Source organism: Ammodytes marinus (genome assembly GCF_949987685.1).
Source record: "Ammodytes marinus genome assembly, chromosome: 1".
Lineage (NCBI taxonomy): Eukaryota > Metazoa > Chordata > Actinopteri > Uranoscopiformes > Ammodytidae > Ammodytes > Ammodytes marinus.
Genome location: NC_137230.1, coordinates 9270145 through 9295824, shown reverse-complemented (window position 1 = coordinate 9295824; position 25680 = coordinate 9270145). Strand labels below are relative to the sequence as shown.

Below are 25680 nucleotides of genomic sequence, written 5' to 3'. Positions count from 1 at the left end.
TAAACCATTGCTGTGGTGTTTCTTTATGTTTTTTTTTTGCCATTTGTCCTTATCCTGCGTGGGAAGATTGCACGGCCATATTTGTTTTTCTATTGCTGACTATCCAGCCCTAGTTCCCGTTACTGTAAAATGCATCACCTGCTCTGAGACGGATTATTTGACCTCGGAGAGTCTCAAATGACGCCAGCTGTATCAGCCTTCAAATGAAATCATTACTGTGTTACATCAGTCAGATACAGATGAAACATTATAGTTCGATGTAGATATTTTGGATTGTTACGCACATAGCATCGTAATTTAAATTTTTTTCCTGGACATGCATTCATAGACAGAGAGGGCGTGGAGACTGATAGGGGATGAAGTAAGACAAAGACATGAAGGGAGAGGAGTTGGGTTGGAAGAGAGAGAGAGAGTGTGTGTGAGAGGAGAGAAAACAGTGGAGAGAGTAAATCCTCTTTCCCTGCCGACTTTAATCTCTCCACGGGCTGAGCTAGTTCAGGCCTTACAGCAGCCGTCAGTCAGTCCAGACCAGTGACAAGCAGCAGGGCGCAGGTGGGGGATGGGGGACGGCCGGACCTCATGTCATGTCAGCTCTATATGAAACATGTGAAGCATGTTAAAGAGGAAGTGACTTTCACAGTGGGATGGATGGATGTAAGGATGGATGGATGGATGGATGGATGGATGGATGGATGGATGGATGGATGGATGGATGGATGGATGGATGGATGGATGGATGGATGGACAGAGGGGGAGAGAGAGAGAAAAAGACAAATACAGCGAAGATATGAAGTACAGTAGTTAGAGTTTGATGTTAAAGGAATAGTTACAAAATATATCTTTTTTTAGATTGCCTCACTCCAGGGTTCAACACATGGTGACAGAAACCATTTATTTAAATGTCTGTGAATTTTCGAAAGAAGATATGGCCAGTGGTGCTCATGCTCGTTAGCTTACCAAAAATACTGGAGACAAGAAGACTTAGCTGACGAATGTCTGTCGAATATCCAACTTCAAACTAACTTCACCGCGTTGATTAGAGAGCCTTTACGGGCAGTCCCTGTAGTGATGAGCGAGCCATGGCCATTTCTTTATAAGAAATGCACGCACAGTCAAATATATATGATTTCTGTTGCCTTGTCTTGAACCCAAGAGTGAGGCTACAAGCTAAAAATAGAAAGTGTTGAAATATTCATTTAAACATAATTCAAAATGCTGATTGGAAAAATAGAAATGTAAAACTTTCTTTTCCATTGTTAACCAACAATAGATGGCGATGCAGACACATCACGTTTGTGTTTAGTCTAAGTGTGTGCCATTTCAAAGAGCAACCACATTTGGTAGCATCATACAACTGTTTGTTATAAGTAATGATCAGATATGAAACCCGCTGGGAACAGAAAGATAACTTTAAAGGGTAGAGTGTTTATTGTCGAATTAAGTGATGTTATTTCCACATAGAATGAGTCCTACTGATGTTAGTGATCATTTGACTGTGGGGTTTATTTCCATAACAGGTTTGACATTTGAGATCTTTAGAATGTCTTGTCAAATAATGGACTGCAAATGGAGCACATGTTCTCAGGGGATAGCCATGCTCTGACCTTTTTAGCTAGTTTATTAAATGTTGTAAACTAGCTATGATGTCAATCTGGTCTGACAGTCCACTTCTTGAAATACCGGGCCAGATTGGATGGATTACCATGGAATTTGGTAGCAAAATCATTACCAAATTCCCCCATGGAAAATTGTAATACTTTGGTGGTCCTTAACTTTTTTTTTTTTTTTTTTTTTTTTAAGATATTTTTTGGCATTTTTATGCTTTATTGATAGTGTAGAGACAGAGTTTAAATGGGGCAGAGAGGGGAGTGACATGCAGAGAACGACCGCGGGCTGGAATCGAACCCGGGTCCACTGCTGGCTGAGGCCCATGGGGGGGACGCCCTACCAACTGAGCTAAGGGCGCCCCCTGTGGTCCTTAACTTTTAATGTAATGCCATTATCAAACCTTTTTGCCATTGTAGTGCCAACTGTCCCGTGTGTTATTGATGATAAGCACATTTAAGAATATGATTTACCAAGGATTGAACTACCATATATTTTTTTTATGTGTTCCTTGGAGCTGTTTCACTCGTTTTCTTTTCTGCACGGTTTTGCGGGAGAATAGTGTCCATCAACAGCACATTCAAAAAATGTAAATGTTTTTTTAGTTTACATGCTGACTGTTTTGAGTATATTTACTCTTAACATATTGCATACTCAAAACCTGCTTGGATTTAGAATCAAGTATGAATTTGGCACTAAGATGTGTCGTGTCTTAACATCAAATGAATGCGATTTGATTTTGAGAGTAAACACAGAATTAATTGCAGCATGCAGCGTGATAGAATCTCTAACACCCAAAATAGATGTTGTTTATGGTAAATACTTAATTGAAAATAAGATGTGTTCAGAACATCTAATTGATAATGCAAAATGAATGGAAATTGGTTCAAAATAAGATTGTAATTTTGATAGATTGAGAATGTGTGACAGAGATAATGACAGAGAGAGTGGTCAGTCACACATATAGGAGGAAATGAGAAGGCAATGCTGTGGCGCATGTGTGTCAGTCAACAGGAAAGCTGAGAGATAAGCAATCAACGAGTGATCAATGCCACTGGAGAACAGTACACTGGGGAAATGAATGTAGCTGGGGAGCAATGGAAAAGATAACAAGGAGCAGGTGTGGGTGGTATTGACCCAGTGAGATTCATTCAGCTCAGTTGTTGTCACTATGGTCTCATAGGTTCGTGCGTCTGTTCAATTTCACTACATAAAGTGTACAGAGTATTCCCTTTTTAATTAACTGGGACATCAATACTGTTGCTATTGACAACACTATCATTCATGCCAACATTGTCAACAAGTGGGCATGAATTGAACATTGCAGTCGATTAGTCTTGGTCTGTTGCCATTTTAAAACTTTGTATCCATTTTTCTAAAATGGAGCAGAGAGGATAATAACCTGAATCAAGAATTGTATTAGCATTAGTTGAATCTGTGTTGAGACAGTGTGAAAAACCGACACAGTGTCTGGCAGGTACCATAGTGCAAGTGTTTCTTGGTGTCCCACCTGAAACCTGCTGGATTTCCGTTCAGTTGATCAGTGTTGTTCTCTGTTATGAAGTGAAGCATTGTCTCCTCTCTATGGTTCACTGGTAATGCAGCTGATCTATGAACTGGAGCTCCTTCTGCTTTCACACTCGTTTGCGAGAGGCTCCGGATTACAGTCAGCCAAATGGCTAAAATGTAAAATGTCTACATTAATATTTCAAAGTGCAACAGTGTACCAGGCACAGCAGACAAACACACACACACACACACGCACACGCACACGCGCACACACACACACACACACACACACACACACACACACACACACACACACACTTTGAAAAGCTCCCCCCTCCCCCCCTGACACCCCCCACCCATCCACCCTCCATCTCTTTTCCCGGCACATGTTCAATTATTAACCTTTATGAGGACTCCGCCAGGATGGAGGGAGAGACAGACAGACAGACAGACAGACAGACAGACAGACAAGACAGACAGACAGACAGACAGACAGACAGACAGACAGACAGACAGACAGACAGACAGACAGACAGACAGACAGACAGACAGACAGACAGACAGACAGACAGACAGACAGACAGACAGACAGACAGACAGACATAAGGCAAAGGCAGAAGAAGAAGTATAAGATACTTTACCAAACATCCTGGCTCTACCTGACCTTGTGTCTATTCACCTCATAGACCCTCTGTCAGGGATTGATTCATAATACCTCGGGCTCCAGCATAGAACTAAATATCTAGCTGTTCTTGCTGTTACACCAAAAACAAATTCAACTTTTTCCGATGAAAACCTGCTTTGATAAATGTTGTTTTGCTACAGCAGTTTTATATAACCGACAGCCTTCTTCGGCAGCCACATAACAGTTCATGGCTGGGTCCAAACGTCAGCGCTCCCTCGTTCCCAAAGCTGCACTGTATATTGCAGTAGATTAGATTACATCAATCTTTAATGATCTTTCAAGCTGAAAGCTACTGGGTGGTTGAATTCATATCAGCGATGTTCAAGCCACATTTGTAGAAAAACCCTTCAAAATGATTTGAGCAGTACAAACAAAGACGCATCACATCCACAAATGAGATGTTGATTGGACCAGGTCAGATTGTTTGCCTCTCTAAAGGCTTTCATCTTCCCCTCAGCCTTTGCCTCATCTGTGTTATTCAGTCAGCCTGCAGAGTACCAGCCACATCCATTTTTCATGGAGCATACCTCCAGCACTTCTGTGTTGTGGTTATATGAAATACTGTCTGGCAGCGCGTCAGTGGAAAGCAAAAATAGACCCCTGTCTCCGTCCCAATACTTTATTCTTCAAACTGCTCAAGTGATGGAGCCCCTCCCTCGTTCATCTAGCTTCACTGTTTATCCCTAAGGAGGACATCCAGGGTCAACAAGGGGGAGTTTCATCTGAGGGTGTTTAGCTGCATTGTTTCACCAATGGAGTGTGTTTGTGGGTATACATGCATGCACAGGGTTGGTTGTGTGTGTGTGTGTGTGTGTGTGTGTGTGTGTGTGTGTGGGGGGGGGGGGGCTGTGAACCAAAGTAGAACCTTTTTACCCAGAGAGTTTTAAATGGTAAATTATGCATCACTTGTTCCCATGCCTTCCAATTTAGCTCAGGCAACAACTCTGGTTCCCCTTTTTTATATCTAAATATGTGAAAAAATTGCTTCATTTCTTGTGTTGACGTTTTGTTTCTGTGAAGGCAGGTATGACACAGGCTTACACTCTTGACCAAGCAATGCTTTAAAGAAGGTACAATATACGAGGTCAATGCGACTTGACAATATGTAAGGTATGAAGAAAATCCCTCAAAACTTGAGATATTGCGCTCACAATACGTGAGGTCACAGTGACTTTGACCTTTGACTTGCAAAAAGGTCATCCGTTTATCCTCTAATCAAAGTGTGAGCCTGTGCCAAATTTGACGAAAATCCAGCAAAGCATTTCTCGAGATATTTAGTTCATGAGGCATGAGGTCGAAGTGACTTTGAACTTTGACCTCCATAATCTAAACAGTCGATCTTTGAATTAGAGTGGGCATTTGTTCAAAATTTAAAGAAAATTCCTAAAAGCGTTCTTGAGATATTGTGCTCACAAGAATGGCCCTGACGGACAGACATAATGTAGGTCAACTGGTTCCAGAGCAGCTGGACCATTTTGCTGGTCTAGAACCAAAACCTCCTATGTCAGGTGCTTCGGGTGGGATTATCTTGACCAACAACCCCAATTAAACCTTTGTGACCACCTTGTAAAGATTGGATATGGTCCAGCGTTGTTGCTGTTCTGGAAGTTGATGCTTGTATCGCTGCGCAGAGACGCACACCGACAGTGACGTAATGATATGGCTCCTTGGCTCCTGGAAAATGGGTTCTTAGAAATGTTGCAAGTTGAAACAACAGTGAACTGGCACCAACATCAGCAGATAACTTGAATTTGGTGTGTGGGGATTGGGCTGTAATTCCTGTCGCCTAAGAAAAAGTAGTTTTAGTTATTGGGAACTGGTGCTTTGACAAGAGAGGGGTCACTCTTCCCATGTTTTGCTGAAGAACACTTGGACAATAGCAGCTACTTGTAGGCTTTTAACCTTTGACCATACTGTTAAAGGTTAACCTCTTCACTCCAGAGATCAATCTGACAACTAACTATCCATACAACTCAATAGGGTTGGGACGGAGCTGATCCAATATCGTTCATTATCGACTCTTATATCACCGATCCAGCCAGCAGTTTATGTTATAGGGCTTTTTGTTTAGTGGATATTTGTTTTGCTGTGTTCCTTAAGCCTTACACATAATACCACCACCAACAAAACTAATTATAAAATGTATGATATCGGATTATATCGACCAATATCCAAAACCCATATATCAGAATTGGATCAGAACTGAAATATGGTTGAAATCTCAAACGTATCAATTTGTTTGAGAAGCCGGTCAGCTGTGCAGCATAAACAAAACATTAATGACGTGTGCCTGTACTGCTTGGGGGTAATATAGTGTTCCTTTGGTGTTGTTAGGGACAGACCAGAAATGGGCTACTATGGATGCAGATCAGGAAACACTATTTAGTTGACTGGCCTGACAGTATGTGTCCTCTCTTTACAAAGCATCTTTCTTCTGCAAAGAATGATGTAGCATTATCAATGTCTCTGCTGAGAAAGCGACCTCATGGGTAATACTTCACTTTGTTCATCAAACTGCACTTCCTGGATTGTATTTCATTATCATATTGGTACTTGAAGCCACACACTCCTACGAACGCAGTCCTGTGCTTGTTTTTTAGTCCAGGGCTGTAATCAGGACTTAACCCTGCTAATGTTCTGTCATCTTCGGATTCTTACCCTCCAGGTCACATGATGAATAAGGCAACATCTATCATATAGATTCATTTGCAGTATTGTTGATGTACTAACCTCTCTCTCTCTCTCTCTCTCGCTCTGTCTCTCTGTCTCTCTCCCTCCCTCTCAGCCTTTCTAGTTTGAGGTCAACCTTGCTACAGTCACCATGGCGGACGAATCAGACATGCGCAATGAGCTGGCCGACCTGCAGACACGCGCAGACACGATAGCTGATGAGGTACAGTAGAAGACACACTTGTTTACACCTGAATGAACATCATGTTTTTCAAGTAAATACAGTTTAGCCTACAGTATCTCTTTAAGATAGGGTGCAACTCTTTTTGGTGGTGTGGTCAAATGGGATTCTATATGATCCTCTGACAATACGATACAACTACCACAGAAATAAATATCACGATATATTTCAGTATACATTTTTTAGCACAGCCCTTATCATCTGTTTTATTTATTTTTATATCACGGTATTTCATCTTTTCAACTCCTAACCTCTACTTAATTAAGAAGACAAATGCAAACCTTCTAACTTTCATTCTAATTATATCTTACCACTTACCAGGTATTCTTTTTCACAAAACTTGTTCTACACTCGAAAAGGATTTCTAGTCTGTGGTATGAAAATAGTGACTTGTCATTTTTAATAACCTGTTCTTCTATGGACACAAATGTGTCTCTTAAGCTCTCCAGGCTGTCAGACACAGCTGCTGTGATTTGACCTCCCCTTGTTTTAGCACTCTGTTCTCGTTCATCAAGGCGGCGCTTTTTTTGGGGAAGGGAGAACTTTGGCCTTCTTAATGAGTTGAGGAGAGTTCAGGAAGAGCAGATCATTCTGTGCAGCAGAATAATAGAGCAGTTCAAATGGCCTCATTAAACTTTCATGAGGAGATAATGCAAGATGGAGGGGCTCCATGGACGTGATGGGAGGGACGGGAAGGGAGAAATAAGACAGGCAGGCAGGGATGGATGGATGGATGGATGGAGCAACAGAATGCCTAAGGACAAGCAGGAGATGAGGAAATAAGAAATGGGAAAGAGTGAAATGAGGTTTAGAAATGAAGAAGTGTTTGGTTTAAGAAATAGAGTGGATTAGAAGGGGTCGTGTAGAGGTTAGAAAGTTGGCATAAACAAGTCAGGAATCAGATAAACGATCCTCAGGGAAGAGCAGAAGAATAATCAAAGTAAGTTATATAACTTTTGATTCGTCAACCATTTTGGCTTTGTTAGCAAAAATGTCCACTTCATAAAAGACACAAATGGTCCTACATCTTAAATCTGACTCTGCACAAAAACAAATAATGCGTCAATACCAATGTTGTTGCTTATCTTTGACATATATTAAAAAAATCTCAGAGCACCGATAATGTATTTGATGGAAAATAACTATTTAAGTTGGGGGCAGGTTTTTCATAAAAATCAACAGTGGCATCATGTAATAACATAACTGATATTTGTTAACAGGTGGTGTACTGTGTTGGCTCTTCTTGTGGACTTTTAGTTAATCATTTACCCTCTCTCTCTCTCTCTCTCTCTCTCTCTCTTTCTCTCTCTCTCTCTCCCTCCCTGCAGTCTCTGGAGAGCACCCGGCGTATGCTGTCTCTGGTGGAAGAGGTGAGTCCAATGATCCACTGACACCCATCACATGACCAGCCCCAGCAGAGAGGGAATAGGCCTGCTCATGTGATTCCACCAACAAGAATTTTATTTGGTGTTTTCATTTACATCTGTTGACATTCACTGATAATGGAGGTGGATATGAAGTTGGCCGTGGAAGTGTAGAGACATTTTTGTTTTTGTTCACTACATGGTCAGTCCATTTTGGGTGAATTCAACAGGGAAGGAACCAGACTGTGGCTTTGATTTACCTGGTCTGTCAGCTGCTGGATCAGCTCCTCAGCACTGTTAAAGAGGACAGACTTTAGCTTTTTATCCACTAACTGATTTCTCAGTCTCTCAGCAAATTCTGTAATAATGATTTTTATTTAGCAGGGGGGAGAAACGTGAATCAACCAATGTTTATTGTGCCTCATCCTAACCAAAACACTCACACAGTAGAGTGAGATCAGCACATTTAACCTGAGACCCATTGAGGAAGAACTCTGCTGATTGTTTCAGTGGTTCGTGTGGATCCAGACAAAGCAGTTCTGACCACCACACTAGCTTATATCCATTGAAGACACAAGCTCATGTACTTTGTCATTTTTTCTTCAGGTTTTGTTTAATTTATTACGTGAAATAAGAGCTCATGAAACACCTGTCCTTTGATTAACGCAGCGTCAGTGGGCACATACGTAGTTGCAGATACATCTGACATCTGGAAACAATTGCAGAGTGTTTTTGTCCCGTAGAACAAAAACATTTGGTGCCAGCTGGATAACTTAACACCACTTTGGTACAGGAGTCCGGGGTTCAATTCCCAGTCCCAGCGAGGCAACTGCTATCTGCCAACCTCTTATTGGAAGAGGCTTTGCACATCTTATTCACCTGAATAAATATGTCAAATAGGCTAAAAGCCAATCAAAAGATTGTTTGGGAAGGTAACCGAGGTGGAGCCACAGGCAAAGAGAAAAGAGGGAGGGTGAGAAAGTAAAATGGTTCAGACTAGTACAGAAAAAGTAGAGCTACCACTGCCAAAAATAAGATGCAAAATGTTATGCTGAAATTCAATGTAGATGCAGCTAACCTGACAATTCTACTAATGTTGGATTGATAATTAATGTTGCGATGAATATATTGCCTTTGCCATATGCATGACCCTTACTTATTGTCAAATAATATAATTTATGAAAACGATTTTTAGACAGGAGAGCAGTCTTTTGGGGTAGGTCATTTTCGACCTCTGTATATGACCAATCCTGGCTACGGCCTTGCCACCACAGTGTCTCCTTTAGGATCACGTGGTGGGCTGCTGAACTGTAGGTTGTTTCTTACTCTTGGTTGGGACATTGTATCAGTATGCCAGGACAATCTAGAACCTGCTACTACCTTCATAGACGTGGCCCTGCTCTAACCCCTTACACCAGGCACGCGTCTTAATTAGCTAAATCCCTGAGTGACAGAGGGAGACCTGAGGCTGGCCTGTACGGTAACCTGCCCGAAAGACCAGCCTTTTCAATGGCCAAATGTTTGACCTTTGAGGATAATGCCAAGGGAATGCTACTTGTTCATTTCCACCTGTTCGTTTGTTAGTCCAGAGTGTGTTTCCTTAAAGAAAGACCAACAACTACTGACTGTGTCATGCTTTGGCCTCTCCTCGTCTCCTCTCTGGCTGACAACATGCTCTTTACCCCTCTCACTTAGCAACACCATGGGGACATATACGCAATAGAGAGGTTGGAGGTTCGATCCCCGCCCTGCCACCTGTGTCATGGTTGTTGTGTCCTTGGGCAAGACACTTCACCCACCTTGCCTCGTGTGAATGTCGATAGTTAGCCTGCTATCGGTGTATGAATGTGTGTGTGAATGGTAACGTGGGAAAGGAAAACAGGTCTCCCTTGTAGAAGAGTCTTCGTTCTCAATGGAATTTACCTGTATAAATAAAGGTAAAAAACAAAACAAAAAAAAAAGAGACATGCAATGTAGCAATGAGGCAGCATGGATAATGGATGAGAGCCAGCATGCCTCTTCAACATGCTTCTTCAGTACACCGGATGCCATAAAATCCCTTTGTGTATTTTAGTTTATGACCTGAACAGTCTGGCTTGATGCTTTAACCTTCTAATGAAGGTCAAAGAAAGTCATGTGACACACTGATTCATTTCATTTATCACGTTTTATTACTCCACATGTTTCCAGTATTGAAAAACAAAGCAGAGGTCGTAAAACCTTCTCCGGCCCTAGGAACTTTTTAACAGAGAACCGACTCATCTGGTACTTTTATTTTTTCTATTATTCGGTACTGAGAAGGATTCTGTTTCTGACCGCACAGTTCACCTTTCCTTCCAGTAAATAGTGAGCATGTGCTAATACTCCATGACCTCTGTGTTAGCACGGGGTTAATAGTGTACTTACACTAATCGAATGAGGGGAGTGCAGTCGGAGCAGGCAGCACACTCATACAGTGATCTCCCTGTGAGATCTATGCAGCGATACCTGTCCACTCAGGCCTGTCCAGATCTGATAGAGAACTAAAAACCACGTCAGATAACATATTCGCAAAATTTAATTATATGCGTTCTGCTAGAAAAAGAGTCAAAGACAATGATGGCATTTAGTTTAAGCTGTCCTCCTGTACTATTTATGTGGAGCTGGAGCTAAGAAATAGTGAAGCTCACACCAATACATAAAATAGATGGGTTTGAATTGTTTTAAATTGTATTTTAGTAATGCTCAAGATTTAAGCATCTTAATATCATCATTTTCAACCAGAGTAGTTAGTGATTTAATTCAAGAAATTCAATAGTGTTCTACATCATAAGTGCTACGGCAGGATAATTCTCCATCAAGCGTTGCCCTTTCATGATCCAAACATCTCACCCACACTGTTAGAAACATGAGCTTATTCTACTTCTGTGCTCAGTAGGTTGCTCTTGTTTAACTCGTCAGCCTGATACCTAGTTTGATACCTATGAACCTAGCTTAGTGAGAGCAACACAGTGAAAGCAATGTATGGTTAATGAAAATGCACCAGGCTAATTTGAATACACTTGATTAGCAAACAATTTAAATATATGTATTGCTGTCGTTTGACATCAAGAGTGGTGTCAGTGATAATGTTGATTTGTTGTATGACATATTTTAATACGGTTTTACTGTTATCATTATATTATTTCATGTGCACCTCTTTGGCTGCAAAGTGTCTCCTTATGCACACTGCTTTGGATATATACAGTGCACATGTATTACTGCCATAACGCATCTACATAAGCCAAAAAACTGTTGAGGATGTTCTTTCCTGGAAACACAAGTATCCCTTTAAACACTGTTGGACAATGTCAGGTGGTGGTCAGACAGTAGCAACACCCTGAGTGATGTAATGTGTCCTTGACTCATGCAAATGTAACCTATAATTCATTTTCTGGACCAACTGTGCAAGACATGGGTATTCTGTCCTGTGTGTGTGTGTGTGCGCGTGCGTGTGTGTGTGTGTGTGTGTGTGTGTGTGTGTGGGAAATACACTTATTCGCTTTCACGCAGAGAGTTTGATTGCATCAGGCCTGTAGGGAAGAGAAATGAAAAACTCCAAGACTGGCGAGAGAGAGAGAGAGAGAGAGAGAGAGAGAGAGAGAGAGAGAGAGAGAGACGGAAATGAAGAAAGAGAGTAAGATAGAGAGGTGGAGAGGAGTCTGTTATGGATATCAAGTCCTTATCCAATAATGTACAGTATGTGGCAGGGACACAGGACATCTGATGATAACACATTACAAGATGGACGTGATATTACATTTATGCAGGCAGTAACGTGACTATTTTATTCATGATTATTATTATTAACTTTTACCTTGATGAGAAAAAAATATATACAAAAAAACGAAATAATTAATGGTTTTAATTGATTCTCTGGAGGTGGGAATCACTCAATAATTAAAATATTGATACTTGAAGATTTGAGGAAAAAGCCTTAATTATGGTATACTTTATGTCTTGCTTTTAATTAGTTAGGATGATTGATTGAATTACAATATGTGTAGCTTCAGTGTATTTTTGTTCTTCAGATATGAACTCAGGTACTGATTGAACAGAGCAGGGCAGCAGGAGGACAAGTGGGTCATTAGTCTCCACAGTGACTGAATTTAAATAGATGTCAGGAGACAGCAGAATGGATATCTTAATCTCAATCAATACCATAGACTCAGGGCCACACAGGACTTTATATCAGCAGGCCTTTGTTTCCTTTTCTGTTCTTCTTTCTGTATTTTTTCCATCAATTATTACATTTTCTTCTCATGTATTGCCTGTATTCCTTTATTTTTTCACCTTTAGATTCAGTTCACCTTTAAGACAACACAGGCGCTGAACACAATTTAAGTTTGAAGTAAAGAAAACGTTGTTAGTCAACCAAATGTGCTCAAAATGAACAAAATTTACTCCAGCACTTATTCTGCATATAAAAGAAGACCAGTGAAATAAAGAAAGATGTGTTTTAAATATTCATCTCTATCAATCTCCAGGAAAGTTGCCACCCACCTTCCGTGTTCCTGAGCAGAAAGTTATTTTGGGAGAAACTGCTGAAAACCTTATAGGAGGCTCTGTGAATCACTGCGACACAGCAAAGTGTGAAAAACACCTGATAGTCTGTATACATGGGTGTGTGGGCGTTGAACTAGCCATACAAAAAGGTGTGCGGTCATCCCACCAGACGATGCCAGTTGGCATGGTCACACATCCTGTACTGTGCTGTCCAGTGAGGTCACCTGGCAGCTATTCCACCACGGTTAAGCACATATAATGTATCTGCAAACAAAAGTTACTGTTCTACAGATTATTTGATTATCATTCATTTGATAAAACCCTTTTCTCTGTCTAACCTGATTTTCAGTCATCCAGAGAAAACATTCTGAGCACACCCATTTAGCGCCCCAATAATACAGATACATGGCCACTGGCAGATCTCTTTCAAAGTCGGTGTGATGGATACTAATATCAGCAGCTTGTCTGACTGGCCTCCAGCATTGATCTATCACTGCTCTAAGAAGGTCAGAGCACACTTTGATCCAACGTATCTGATGCGTGAACTGAACGGTCTTTAATATCCCGTCAGAGGAAGCCTCAGGCTCATGGAGGGCACAAAGCTGTTGCTTTGTTCTGTGTGTGCGCAGGTTAATATGGTTATTGTTTGCCCACTGAAGTGTGTTATTATGTGTTGGAGCCCAGCGTTTGTATGTAGCGAGAAATAACAGCGTAAATATGGTCTGCTTGTGTGTTTGAGCAGGTGACTGCTCTGCAAGCCAAGTCTGAATGTTACATTACTGGAGCATTGTCACAAAATCTCTGGTACTAGACCAGTGAACATAACAAATATATAGCACATAACATTTGGTTGACAAGTTTATCCCCGGAATCTGTGCAGGATCATGCTTATTTATTCTGAGATTTAAGGAGGCTTTCTTTTTCTGTACACTTACTGGTTGTTGGTGTATGGATGTAGTTATGTCTCCTTATGAGACATGCTTCTCAAACTTTACACACCTAATTCCCATTTCCTTTCTTTTAGTGTTTTTGAGAACATTCAAAAGATTTCCTTTGCATTTAAATGGAAACGTGGCAACTGTAACTGTGCAGAATCAGAGAGCAAGTCACATATTATACTTTTACAACAATGTATTCAGTTCGCCATGAACAACAATGCAGTGTGTTTTGATTGGCCAGTCATGTGAAGAGGGGGGAGCTCTGAGACAGTCTGAAGACACTAGGCTGGGTGTAAGCTGTCTGAGAGGTGTGGAATACGCATTCGTTAGGAGAGTCCTGTATGTACAATATGCAATAATTCTCATCACAATGGTTCAAGATTTTGGAAAATGCTGTAAGTTCATTGGCTGTCTTGCTAATAACGTGATGCAAAGATTGTTACCCCTCGCTTTCATCTCTGGATTCCATTACGTTTTGACAGAGCCAAGCAAGCGGACACTCCTGTTTTTCGTCCTTATACTTACCTTAGCTTCATATTTACCGCATATACAGTATGTGGTACGGAGAGGTATGGATCTTCTGTCCAACTTTTGACAGCAAAGATATGTATCATTCCCAAGATGTCAAGATATTAGATTGCCGCTGGTTCAGTTGGGCCAGACGTGATCAGTCACACTGAACAAAAAATTATTTCAAACTGTAATTTGACCCACCTCTGCTCTGTTCTGCTCTGATGACCTTCACTGATCTGTCACATTTATTCCTTTTTTCTCTAACTTCTCTTTCTTTTTCCTCTCTCTCTCTCTCTCTCTCTCTCTCTCTCTCTCTCTCTCTCTGTCTCTGTCTGTCAGAGTAAAGATGCCGGCATCAGGACTCTGGTCATGTTGGATGAGCAGGGAGGTGAGTTGACAGGGAGAGACACTAAACACTATCTCCCTAACGTCTGTCTTCACTTTTTAAATCTGCTCTGCTACCCTTATTCTCTCGCTGCAATCTCATGCTCTATAATGGGAGAGTCCTTATCAGCAGTAGATCTAGTATAAGGTTGTAGGATCAAATAAATTCACAACGCTGGATGATTTGCTTTATGGTTTTATGCTTACTTAAGTAGAAGAACAGTTTATTTCTTTGTATGCTTCTGCCAAAGCACCTGCCCCGTTACCTCCTCTGCGTTCTGAGCTTATGTGGCTAAAATGAGTACGCTATCCTTCTGCTTTGCCTCCTTATCACTTCCATGCTTACTGTTTTTGTCAGAGAAATGCGTTCATATTGAATGCATCTTACTGATGTATAATTTAAGTATCTCTAAGCAGTAGAACAAGAATATAAAACCCATTAAAATAAAACCAAACAGTGCTTTTAAATATGCTCTATGAAACCTACTTCCTGACTGACTGACTGACTGACTGACTGACTGACTGACTGACTGACTGACTGACTGACTGACTGACTGACTGACCGACCGACCAACCGACTAAATGAGTGAGAGGTCAGAGGTCAGCAGGTAATACATATATATATTCTTTATCATTAGGTGTTTTTAAAGAGGGGAAAGATAATTAGATAATAAAGTGACAGGTGCACTATTTTCTTCTCGTATTGTTCCACATCCTCCCAACCGAGTTAATAATACTACATTTTATTTGTATAGCACTTTCAAAGTACTCAAAGACACTTAACAAAAACAATCAAACCAGTGCATGAAGGAACAAGCACATCAAAAGCAAGTGAAAGAACACAGTCCGTTAACATATAAAACACAAGTGAAGTGTAGGATTATTGGAGGTTGAAGGCTAATCTAAAGAGGTGGGTTTTGATAAGTGATTTGATTGTGTCCAGTTCTGATTTGAGCCACCATTTCAGAATAAAACAGCCACTCTACTGTACCAATCTCACTAATTCTGTATTGCGTTATGCAGTAAAAGTCCCAGTACCTCGACCTCTGCTGCACTGATTTCACCTTTCTTCAAGTGCGATACTAAATTGCTTGTGTGCTGCTCTCTAAAGCTTGATTAGATGTAGATTGTAAGTAGCAGCAAAAGATAAAGAGTGTTCAAGAGTGCACCACTGGGTTGAACTACAGTAGCTAGTGTGTAAGCTTGTACTGTATGTAACCTAGATGACAGTCAGTATGACTTTGTTTTATTTCTACATGCCCTGCTCTCATAAAAAAAACATATGAATGTCAGAGTTAGAAATCTTCTAAAATATACAGTTGGCTACGTGTTTCACAGTTAATAGTTTTCATACAGTTCATAGTGATAGTACAATACTTAACCTAACTTATCGACAAGCTGCTCACTTTGCTCTGCCAGCGGCTTTGCTAGAACCAGAAATCTTTAATTTTGTAAATCTTTTTCAGAGCTTTACAAAAGTGACAGGTTTGATCCACACAGCAGTTAGAGTAAAACACACACTGCCACTAACAATGTGTGTGTGTCTGCTGTCATCAGACTAATCTGGTCAAGACTTAAAGGGAAATTCCTTGTTTCTACTGTTACGTACATGTGTAGTGTCTGTGTGTGGAGGATCATCTAGTCATAGTGCATGTAGAGCAATTGTGTTTGTGTGTATGTGTGTTACCAAGGGCTTGTGCTAAGCTCCACGCGTGACGGCAGCCTAATTGGCCTGTCAAAGGAACATGTAGCCTATTTGCCCCTCCCTCTCCCTCCCTCTTCTCCCACACAGTGTGCTGCTCACTGCTGTGAGCACGGGACAGTAATCAATTCACAGATTTAAATTACACCTCCCGGCAATCGTCCTCTTAACCCGACCCCCCGTCTGTCTCTCTCACTTTCTGTCTTCCTCTTGTTCTATTCTTTCCACCAGTCCCTGTTATAGTTTCCTCCACATTTCTCTCCTGACCTCTACATTCTTCTGTTCATGTCCCTTTGCCTTGGAGATCGCTTTGGTTACAAAAATGGCAAAGCTTTTTCTCTTCTTCTTCCATTCGATCTGTCCTTCTCACTTACCTTACCCCGCCTTTCTGTAAGCAATGAACTGAAGTACACAACCCTGTCACGTTGGAGGCTGGGACATATTTCCCTGTTGTCTGCATCAAGTTATCTTATTAGGGCTATGAATCGTCGCTAGTTTCATAACTACATTTTTTCATTACGATACAATATTAGATTGATTCATGATAATACGGTATGCCTATTTAGCACAATCTGATACATTTATATCAAAACTAAAATATGATTTTACCATTTAATTTCTGAGCTGTTCCAGATTTAAATGAAAAACAATCCATTCCTTTAGTGGAAATAGGGCCACACTCAGATGTGCAGATAGATTGTCAAAATAAGAGCCTATATTAAAGACGATGATATACGTATATGGATGTTTGGGCGTTGAATGAATCCATATATCGATCTATATCAAACAACCGTTACACCCCGTAATCTAATATTGACAAAAAATAAAAGAGACAAGATTTAAAAAGTAATAGTTTTCCAAGGCTGTGCAAATAAATAGAGTCTTGTTAAGTGAAACTAATCCCTCTGCCCTTTACACACACACACACACATACCACACGCTTACAGATCATACATAGGAGGACATTTATAATCCCTTGTGGTGATGCATTACCTAGGGTGGAGGTCTCACTGCAGCTAATGGGTCTCTTCCTGCTGTTACATGCATGTTGAACTGAATTACACCTCCGTCAGGTCTGATGGATGGCAGCTCTGCCTCAGTGAGCCCGAGCAGCCACTCCCATCATTTTAGCTCTGAGTCTGATAGAAGGTATCTTCTGCAGGTTGAAAGTGTGGTTTGTTCTTGAATTTTGTTGGTAACGATCAAATTTAATCGCCTTAAACTGATAACTGGAGATCCTTTTCTTTACCACATCATTTCCGGAAAATGTGGGGCCATCACAGCTTAGCCCCGTGACACTGATAAACTTTATTTACACACCGCCATTTAATGACATTAAAATATCATAATATATAATGTAATGCTAATGATACTAACTACAATACCCATGTATCCACTAGTTGCTGTTGCCATGCAGAAGGTAGTGAGAGGCGTGAATCAAAACACTAACCAATTCAAAACGATTAACGATATGGAGTTAAATGTGGAGTCAGCTAAACCATTCCAAAACACTTTGTCTAAATCAGCTAACATCTCCTCACCATCCGCTCCCTGTCCATACTGTGTGTGGCCCAGGCTCTGTAAACAGGTATGTACTCAAAGGGAGTTGGACTGAGCCCTTCAACACTTCTCCAACCAATCAGCTGCCTGTAGCGGATTGCTACCTTTAAGTGTTCATGACGTCACAACAATGCTATTGGACAGGTAGTGAGTGATGACTTCTGATGGCAAGGCACGTCTGGGGGTGGAGCCTCTGAAGGAGCAGGAAGGGTTCAGTTCACTTTTTTCTCTGGTTCGTCTTGGTTTTCTCTCACCTCACTCCATAAAGAGACATAGATGTAATGACTCTTTATCACAGCAGACATTTTGATCAGGCACTGTGGGAAAAACACGTCTCAATAATAAAATGAATGACAGCTTAATTCTATTTAGCTGCTCACGTTCTCGGACCTGGTTTTATGCATTCGCTAGCAAACTTAACCGAGCCATCATTAATGTTATTAGTAACACCTTTGCTTATTGTACTACAACAAGTCAATATGCTTACTGTAAAAAAACAAAATGACTGGATTTGTGTCAGGTGGGGAGGTCCCCACACTGTAATCCTCAGATGAAGTGGAGCTGTTAGGTTGTTAAATCTGGCGTGGCTGCTCCCCTTTCTTTCTCGCTCTCTCTCTCTCACGTTCCTCCTCCATTCAATTCCTCCCTTGGCCTGGGATTATAATGTAGGCTATTGAGTTGTCCTGTGCTGCACTTTGCACACACATAGATTTCTACCTTAAAGTTAGCCAAAAATGCATGATCCTATCTCATTAGCTTTTAAGAACGGTCTATTCTTCTTCTTGGAATTTTGAGACAACTCTTGGAGCGTGGAGACTAAATACAATCAACAGTCTGCCACGCTACAGTACTATGTTGTATGAGGCCTCTTTTCTGAGGAAATACTGACATTTCCTTTACAACAGGCCTTGTTTGTGGATCAGTAGCTCTCGTTTCTTATAGTTCGTTTCTCATAGTTATCTGATCACCTGCACTAGACTGGGACTAATCAAACGCTGGGAGGATTTCCTGGAAGACAAAAAGCCTTTTCCACTGATGGAGATTACTGCTATCCTGTCCTTTAACCCATAAACCAGCCAGAAAGCCATAGTTCAGACCTTGAACCAGAGCTCTGTAGCTCTATGACTATCATGTGCCAGAATGATGCTTTTCCTCAAATCCATGAAACACTGTCTTTCTCAGACCAGCATCTTGCCTGCTTTGCCATCTGCATCTAGCTGAACCATTTTGCCTCTTGCACTGTAGAGTAGCAGGGTGTCAACCCTACGAAAAATAACAAAGCAGTCACCTTTATTTCACTACTCTCGTGCCTTTTTCCTCACCAGAACAACTTGAACGTTTGGAAGATGGCATGAACAAGGTGAACGCTGACATGAAGGAGGCCGAGAAAGATATGAAAAATTTAGGATGCTGTAGCGTATGCCATAGCATATGCCCATGTATTGAAAAGTAGGTACCGGTAGGGAGCCCCATGCTCTTGCCTGTCCAGTGCTGGTGGTGGTGGTGATGTCTGATGTCTTATGTCTTTTGTCTCAGTCAATGTCTTTTTTTGTCTCTTCTCCTTTGTTCTCCCTTTCTCCTCCCCTCCCTATTCCTCCCATGCCGCGACTTCTTCTTCCTCCTCTTTTTTTCTTCTCTTGCTCTCGTTCATTTGCGTGGAAATATGACAATGTGTTGCTAATCAGAACAACTGGAGCGCATCGAGGAGGGGATGGACCAAATCAATAAGGACATGAAGGATGCAGAAAAGAATTTGAACAATCTAGGACAGTTCTGTGGTCTATGTTCATGTCCCTGTAACAAGTAGGTGCTGCCTGTGTCGCCCGACTGCATGTGTTTTCAGTGCCTGCCTTCCTGCCTCTCTCTATCCGTGTGCCTGTGCCTGCATCGGTGTGTAGAGCATGGTGAACTGTGCTGTGAGCAGTCCAGGCCTTTAGCCACAACAACACACACTCTCCAAACAGGCACCAGTACTGCATGGCATGTGTGTGGGTGTCTTTTTACTTATGAAGACTGAGATGAAGTGAAAGATTGTGTGCATGCATGAACAACACACACAACTGCACAACAGGTTGGATGCCATTTTGTCAGCTAAAGCCCTTCATTGCTCATTGGATGAGAGATTCTCTTCCCAGGAGCATCAGCAGGGATCTGGGCCATTGAACCCACCACCCTCATACACCCAACCCAAGCCCCAGCCCTTACACCCTGCAGGGTGACGCATCATGCTGTGAACAAAGTCCAACCCAAGCATATATCAACTAGTTGCCTTCTCCGCTAAATGTCTCATTGTAATTTTATTCATTTGTCTGCCATTGGGAAAACTAATAATGTTGGTGTTTTTTTTTAAATATATATATAGCTACATATATATTTTATACACAAATTCATTCATTTCATGGGGTTCCTGCAGTACGTTAATGTTAGTATAATCAAGAAAATGTCATTTTATATTTGCGGTACACACAAGAGTGATATCAATCTCATCACTGAAATCTGTGCAAGTAAGCTAATAAGCATATTTCCTAAAATGTCAGACTATTCCTTTAGGATTAATGGGGTTATGGGGTCAAATAATCTTAGATCGGATCTTATACTTGAATATATGCTATTTTATGTTCATTCTTTAGAACATTTAGGTCAGGGTGTCTTGTGAACTGTCATCATAGATTTGCAGGCGGTGCAACCTTTTTATTCCAACCACCACAGTCACTTTATTCTCAAACACATCCAGTAAAAAAACACATTTTATTGTTGAATGATGGATGCTAAGACTTTTAAATTACTTTCATTTAAAACACCCACTTGCCTATGACCCTCATATTACAAGTTGTAACTTTACCGGGTTTCTGTAGGTATACAATATGTAGAAATGTCTTAAATTTGACAGGTGTTAAAAATTGTAAGAATCATGAAGTTACATACCTTTTTTTGACAGTATGGATGTAAAGTAGGCCTTAAATTGTATTTATAAAGGTCTTTTTAAAAAGGTCCTACAGTTTGACCTGCAGAAACCCTGCTGGATGCCTTAGCTGGCCCCTGCTTCTCTTCCCTCAGGGCAGTCCTACATATTGAAATATCATGCAAGAGCAAGGCAAAAATGTTCTCTGAGCTCACTAAACAACATCCGTTGTTACCATTTTAATATTAAAGCTCTTAAATCCCACATTTGTGATTTGAAAGCTTTGATATGAAGATGGATTCCCAAAGCCATTATTGCCAAACTCCTGTGTGATCTGTTCTATGGCCCCAGCAGCCAAACTATGGCCATTGTGTCATGTCTGTGCATACTACATTTGGAACTTATACATGTACTGTATACAGTTGTCTATCTAAGAGCTATAGAAAACACAAGTGACTGACAAACCTAGAAATAGATGGTTGTATGGGTTATTTTGTGCTGGGCAGGAAGCTGTCTGTCAGACATTCTCCTGGGGACTGATGAAGTGATGCCTAAATGATTTACCAAACGCAGCACATTGACTGTATGTCTAAAGTCAGGTATTAGTTAAGAGTCTCCTTGACGAAAAGGACTCAACAGAGCCAAAAACAAAAAACCTCTGTGTGAGATCTGAGCTAAAATGGTTCATGTTAGTATTTATTTTGATTTTGCTGTGCACTAGCACAAGTTTTAAATCCACCCTAGAGATTCAATAAATCAAAATATCTTTTTACAACCCAGAACGTGACAGTAGCACATGGATTTAATCTGCTGTATTTGTATCACGGCCGTCATTGTGTAGGAGCCTGTGTTCTTATGCTTTAAATAGTCACCACCAGATTTTGGATTACACTTTTAGTTTTATGAATCTATATAAGGAGTTTGCTGCATCCGGTGGGATCATTTAGGTCCTGCTTCCATATGGGACGGTATGGGGTTCAGATCTTGTGTAGATTCTATAGCTCTTTGATCCTCCCGATCATGAATCACTTGTTATGTAATCCTTTGGTTATGTCATGTCTTTCATCTGATGTAGACTCTTCATATGGCAGCCCTGGGACAAATAGCATAAGAAAAATAATTCTTGCTTGTTGTTATGGACTGTCTGGGGACCACGATGGGTGAAGTTCACCACTTCACATAAACAATATTATCAACAGTAATTGCATTTCATTGAAAATTTAAAATACAACTTTCCAGTAGCCCCAACTTTGGTTATGTGTTGTATTCAGTGGTGACCTCCACCCATCAGATAATCCCAGCATATAAACACAAACGCTAAGAATTGCATTTTCCTATTTGACTGTATACAGTGTACCCTCCTACAGTTTTATCCATCCAGATAAAATGAAGGGCTGAACACAGCTAGTGCATTACCTGGTCTTGCATGCAGAATGATCATTGTTCCCTTTTTATTTTTTCTTCTAACAACTCCACAATCAACTGCTTCACGCTCTTTTACTATACAGCATGCGTCTGATCCTATTCCTCTCTATGTGTTTCCCTTCCCATATCAAACACTGTGTGTACTATATGTCTGCCCTGTGTGTCTTCTCAACCCCGCATGTCTTGTGTACGTCTTTGTGTCTCCCTGTCTTGAGTCTGGTTACTCTGTTCTGTGTTTGCACTCTTCATATGTGCTTGTGGGAGATGGAGTCTTGAAAAGATATGAATTACTTTCTAACACAAGTCACATACTGTATTAGCTCATTGTGCTCAGATTCAATTGATCTGCACGTTAGATCAATTATTGACTGGCATATTGCAAATGCATGATGTAGGTGAGTCTATCATACGTGGTTGGCATGTCGCTTTTAGTAGGCTAATCGGCTTGACACCATATCACACATTGCATTCCAAACATATATGCATGTACTGTATATGTTTTGATAAGTGAATTGTTAGAAAACATGCATTTTAGACATGGATATATGCTATACACATTATTTCTCAAGTGCACAAATACAGACCAGCTTACACTAACATCCACATTCACAGTGCTTCTAGTCATAGTTACATTTACAAACACGTATACAAGTAAACACACTCACGCAGGTAAATTCAAATTTGACTACATTTACAAACACACACTCGACAACAGATACACTTTCCCTGACTGAAATGTGTGTGTGGCAGGATTAAGGGCGGGGGCCAGGCCTGGGGAAGCAACACGGATGGAGTGGTGAACAGCCAGCCAGGGGCCAGAGTAATGGACGAACGTGAACAGATGGCCATCAGTGGGGGCTTTATCCGCAGGTAAGTATGTGTGTGTGTGTGTGTGTGTGTGGCTGGCATGACTGCTTGTGTCTGTGTCTGCATAAGTGCTCATGTATGGCCGTGTGTTTGTGTGTGCATTTGCGATACTGTTTACATCTAAAATTCTATAGGATTGTCTTAGATTTTGTTGTGTAATAGGTTGAACATTTTGACTTTTCTTAGGGCTTCTTCTTTTTGTTTACCATTTTGCAACCCTCAGATTGTTATTGTGTGGCCATTGGAGGGGGCCACACCCTCTGGCTTGAGTAATATTATGGCTCATATTCAATCACCATGGATCCTATTCAACTATCAGGATTTTTTTCTTCCTGTTGAGGTTTTAATTCCTTGGAAAGCAGGATAGATTTTTTTTGTGTGTTTTCACAATCTCATCAGATAGACTTTAAGCTCAGAGTAGAAATGAAGAGAGAGAGAGAGAGAGGGGGGGGGGGGGGGGGCCTAAATGACCCGGGCCCGGGTCCACTGCGGTGAGCCACCGGGGCACCCCGTAGCGTAAAGGATACATTTTAACCAGTAGACAGAATGCCTTTTAGTGTCCCAATATTTAAACTCTAAAGTTAATTCATTCATTTACTACTCATTGCACACTGTGCTGTACTGTACCATACCGATTTGTGATGTGTTTTCAGTATAGCTTCCAGTCAAATCTTTGGCCGATAAACATTCCTACTTTCTGCTCCTGTGTGTTTCAGGGTAACAGATGACGCCCGGGAGAATGAGATGGATGAGAACCTGGAGCAGGTGGGCGGGATCATTGGTAATCTGCGTCACATGGCCTTGGACATGGGCCAGGAGATCGACACCCAGAACCGCCAGATCGATAGGATCATGGACAAGGTAGCGTACAATGAGCACTGCCATGTTGATTAATTGCTGGGAGAGGGTGCAGGATTTCTAGAGAGTAGCATGACTTTGATGTTGTTGCCTCATTGAAAAGTCAGTTTGATTGTTACTAAGCAACGGCATGAACTAGTTTGTTGAGAAACAAAGTAACGTTTAATCCAAGGTAGACAAAGACAGAATCCATTTTTAAATTTAGAAGTGGGAGGCTCGAAAAATGTTGGAAACCACACGGTGACTGCTAGCTGAGCTGTGTAACAGCCTGTGCTTTTCTTCTTCTTCTTACAGGCTGATTCAAACAAGACCAGGATCGACGAGGCCAACCAACGCGCTACAAAGATGTTGGGCTAAACTGCAGCCAAAAGTACTTTTATCCCTTCTAACCCCTATCACCAGAAACACACCAACCAAAACCCAACCCCGAGACCCCAACACCAACGCCCAGCGCCCACTTCCTATTTGACATCAGGCGCTGCAATGTCATGCTTTTATTGTGATACTTGTAGAGGTTCGCACACACGCACATATCATACATCCCTCCGTCCCATTCCCTCCCGTCGTTGTCAAGTGTTGTTCTGTGTTGTCACTCTTTTGATTTTGTTAAGAAATAATAGTTCTCTTACACATTGTCCGCTCAAACTCTCTCCACACTGTACATAGTGCTTCTAAAACGGCTTTATTGATCTAGATCATGTGTCATGTTTCTTCATCACTCTTTTTTTTTAAGTCTGTGTGTAATATAAACTGTATGTACACCTTGTTCCAGGATGTCCTACCCCCATGTCAGTATTCCGGTGTCGTCCACGCCAGACACACTGTGTGTTCAGCAGTTAAGATGTCGTAATGCTACATGATAAGGACACAGTGATTTGCCGTGAATATTGTGAATATAATTATATAGCCCTCACAGCTTGTAACAAATGCCACTGTTTGAGTCCAATTCATGTAGATGTGGAACTGCTCACAATAACATAGTAGACCTTGGATACTCAGTTAAGTATTTGAGCCTTTTGGATGAAAATTTTGATTGTTTGATCCTGGTGTATTCTACCAACTTCATTGATGGAACAGTATTAACACAGTTTAATGCTGTTAATTGTATAGTGTAAACCTCAGGGAGCTAAATCTGACCATTCAAAAGCAATGGTTGAATATCTAAGGCTCAGTGTATCTGAAAATATTTGAATTTATTTATTGTCCAAACAGGATTGTCGATCGGACCATTAGAAAAATGTTGGGCTATAATTGATAATAATTGATCATTGCTAGAGGTGAGAGTTCTGCAGCAATTCAACTGTCACAAAGGGGTTAACTTCCCCGTCACATACCACGCCAGACTGCTTTACCCATAATTCATATCAAGTAGCGCATAAAGTGTGTTATGCATGTCCATCTGCTGCTAGAAGACAATGAATAATTAATTTATCCAGGCAAAAATGCCCTTACATTGCAACCGCATGCTACATGTAGGCCACACAGAGGAGAGGCTCATATTTATCTGCAATAGTGCCACTCTTTTTGTTTCATGTCTCGTTACCTCTCCAGACTGTGACCAAGACTGTACATGAATACCTGGGAAAATGCCAATAAAATCGTCATAACTGAACTGAGCTTCATTTTCTATTTTCACGACTGTCAGTACTGGCTTGAGGTAACATCATCATGGTCCTGTTCAACTCACCAGGTCAAGCGTGGTTTTCAAACTGGAGTGGATGCAGTTGTTGTATAGGAGGACTCACCATACAACATTAATAATCTCACATTAAAGGGATAGTTCAGTGTTTTTGAAGTGGGATTGTATGAGGTACTTAGGGCAAAGTTAGTGTGCAACCTTATGGAGATGGCTGTCAGCGCAGTCACTATAAGGAGTTTAGAGGGAGATGTCGCTGTAAGCTGAAGTCAGTCTTGAAGCCTACTGTTGCAGATG

At 41.1% G+C, this 25680-nt stretch overlaps 1 protein-coding gene across 1 annotated transcript; it reads left to right on the top strand.

Moving 5' to 3' along the window:
• Window positions 1-6620: 6620 nt before the first annotated feature.
• LOC307248753 (synaptosomal-associated protein 25-A-like) lies at window positions 6621-24104 on the top strand (the record flags this gene model as incomplete). Its single annotated transcript, XM_080025245.1, has 7 exons — window positions 6621-6692; window positions 8039-8080; window positions 14389-14437; window positions 19381-19498; window positions 22773-22892; window positions 23606-23750; window positions 24042-24104. The coding sequence occupies 7 exons, from the start codon at window positions 6621-6623 to the stop codon at window positions 24102-24104; spliced, it is 609 nt and encodes a 202-aa protein (XP_079881371.1).
• Between the last annotated feature and the right edge of the window lie 1576 nt (window positions 24105-25680).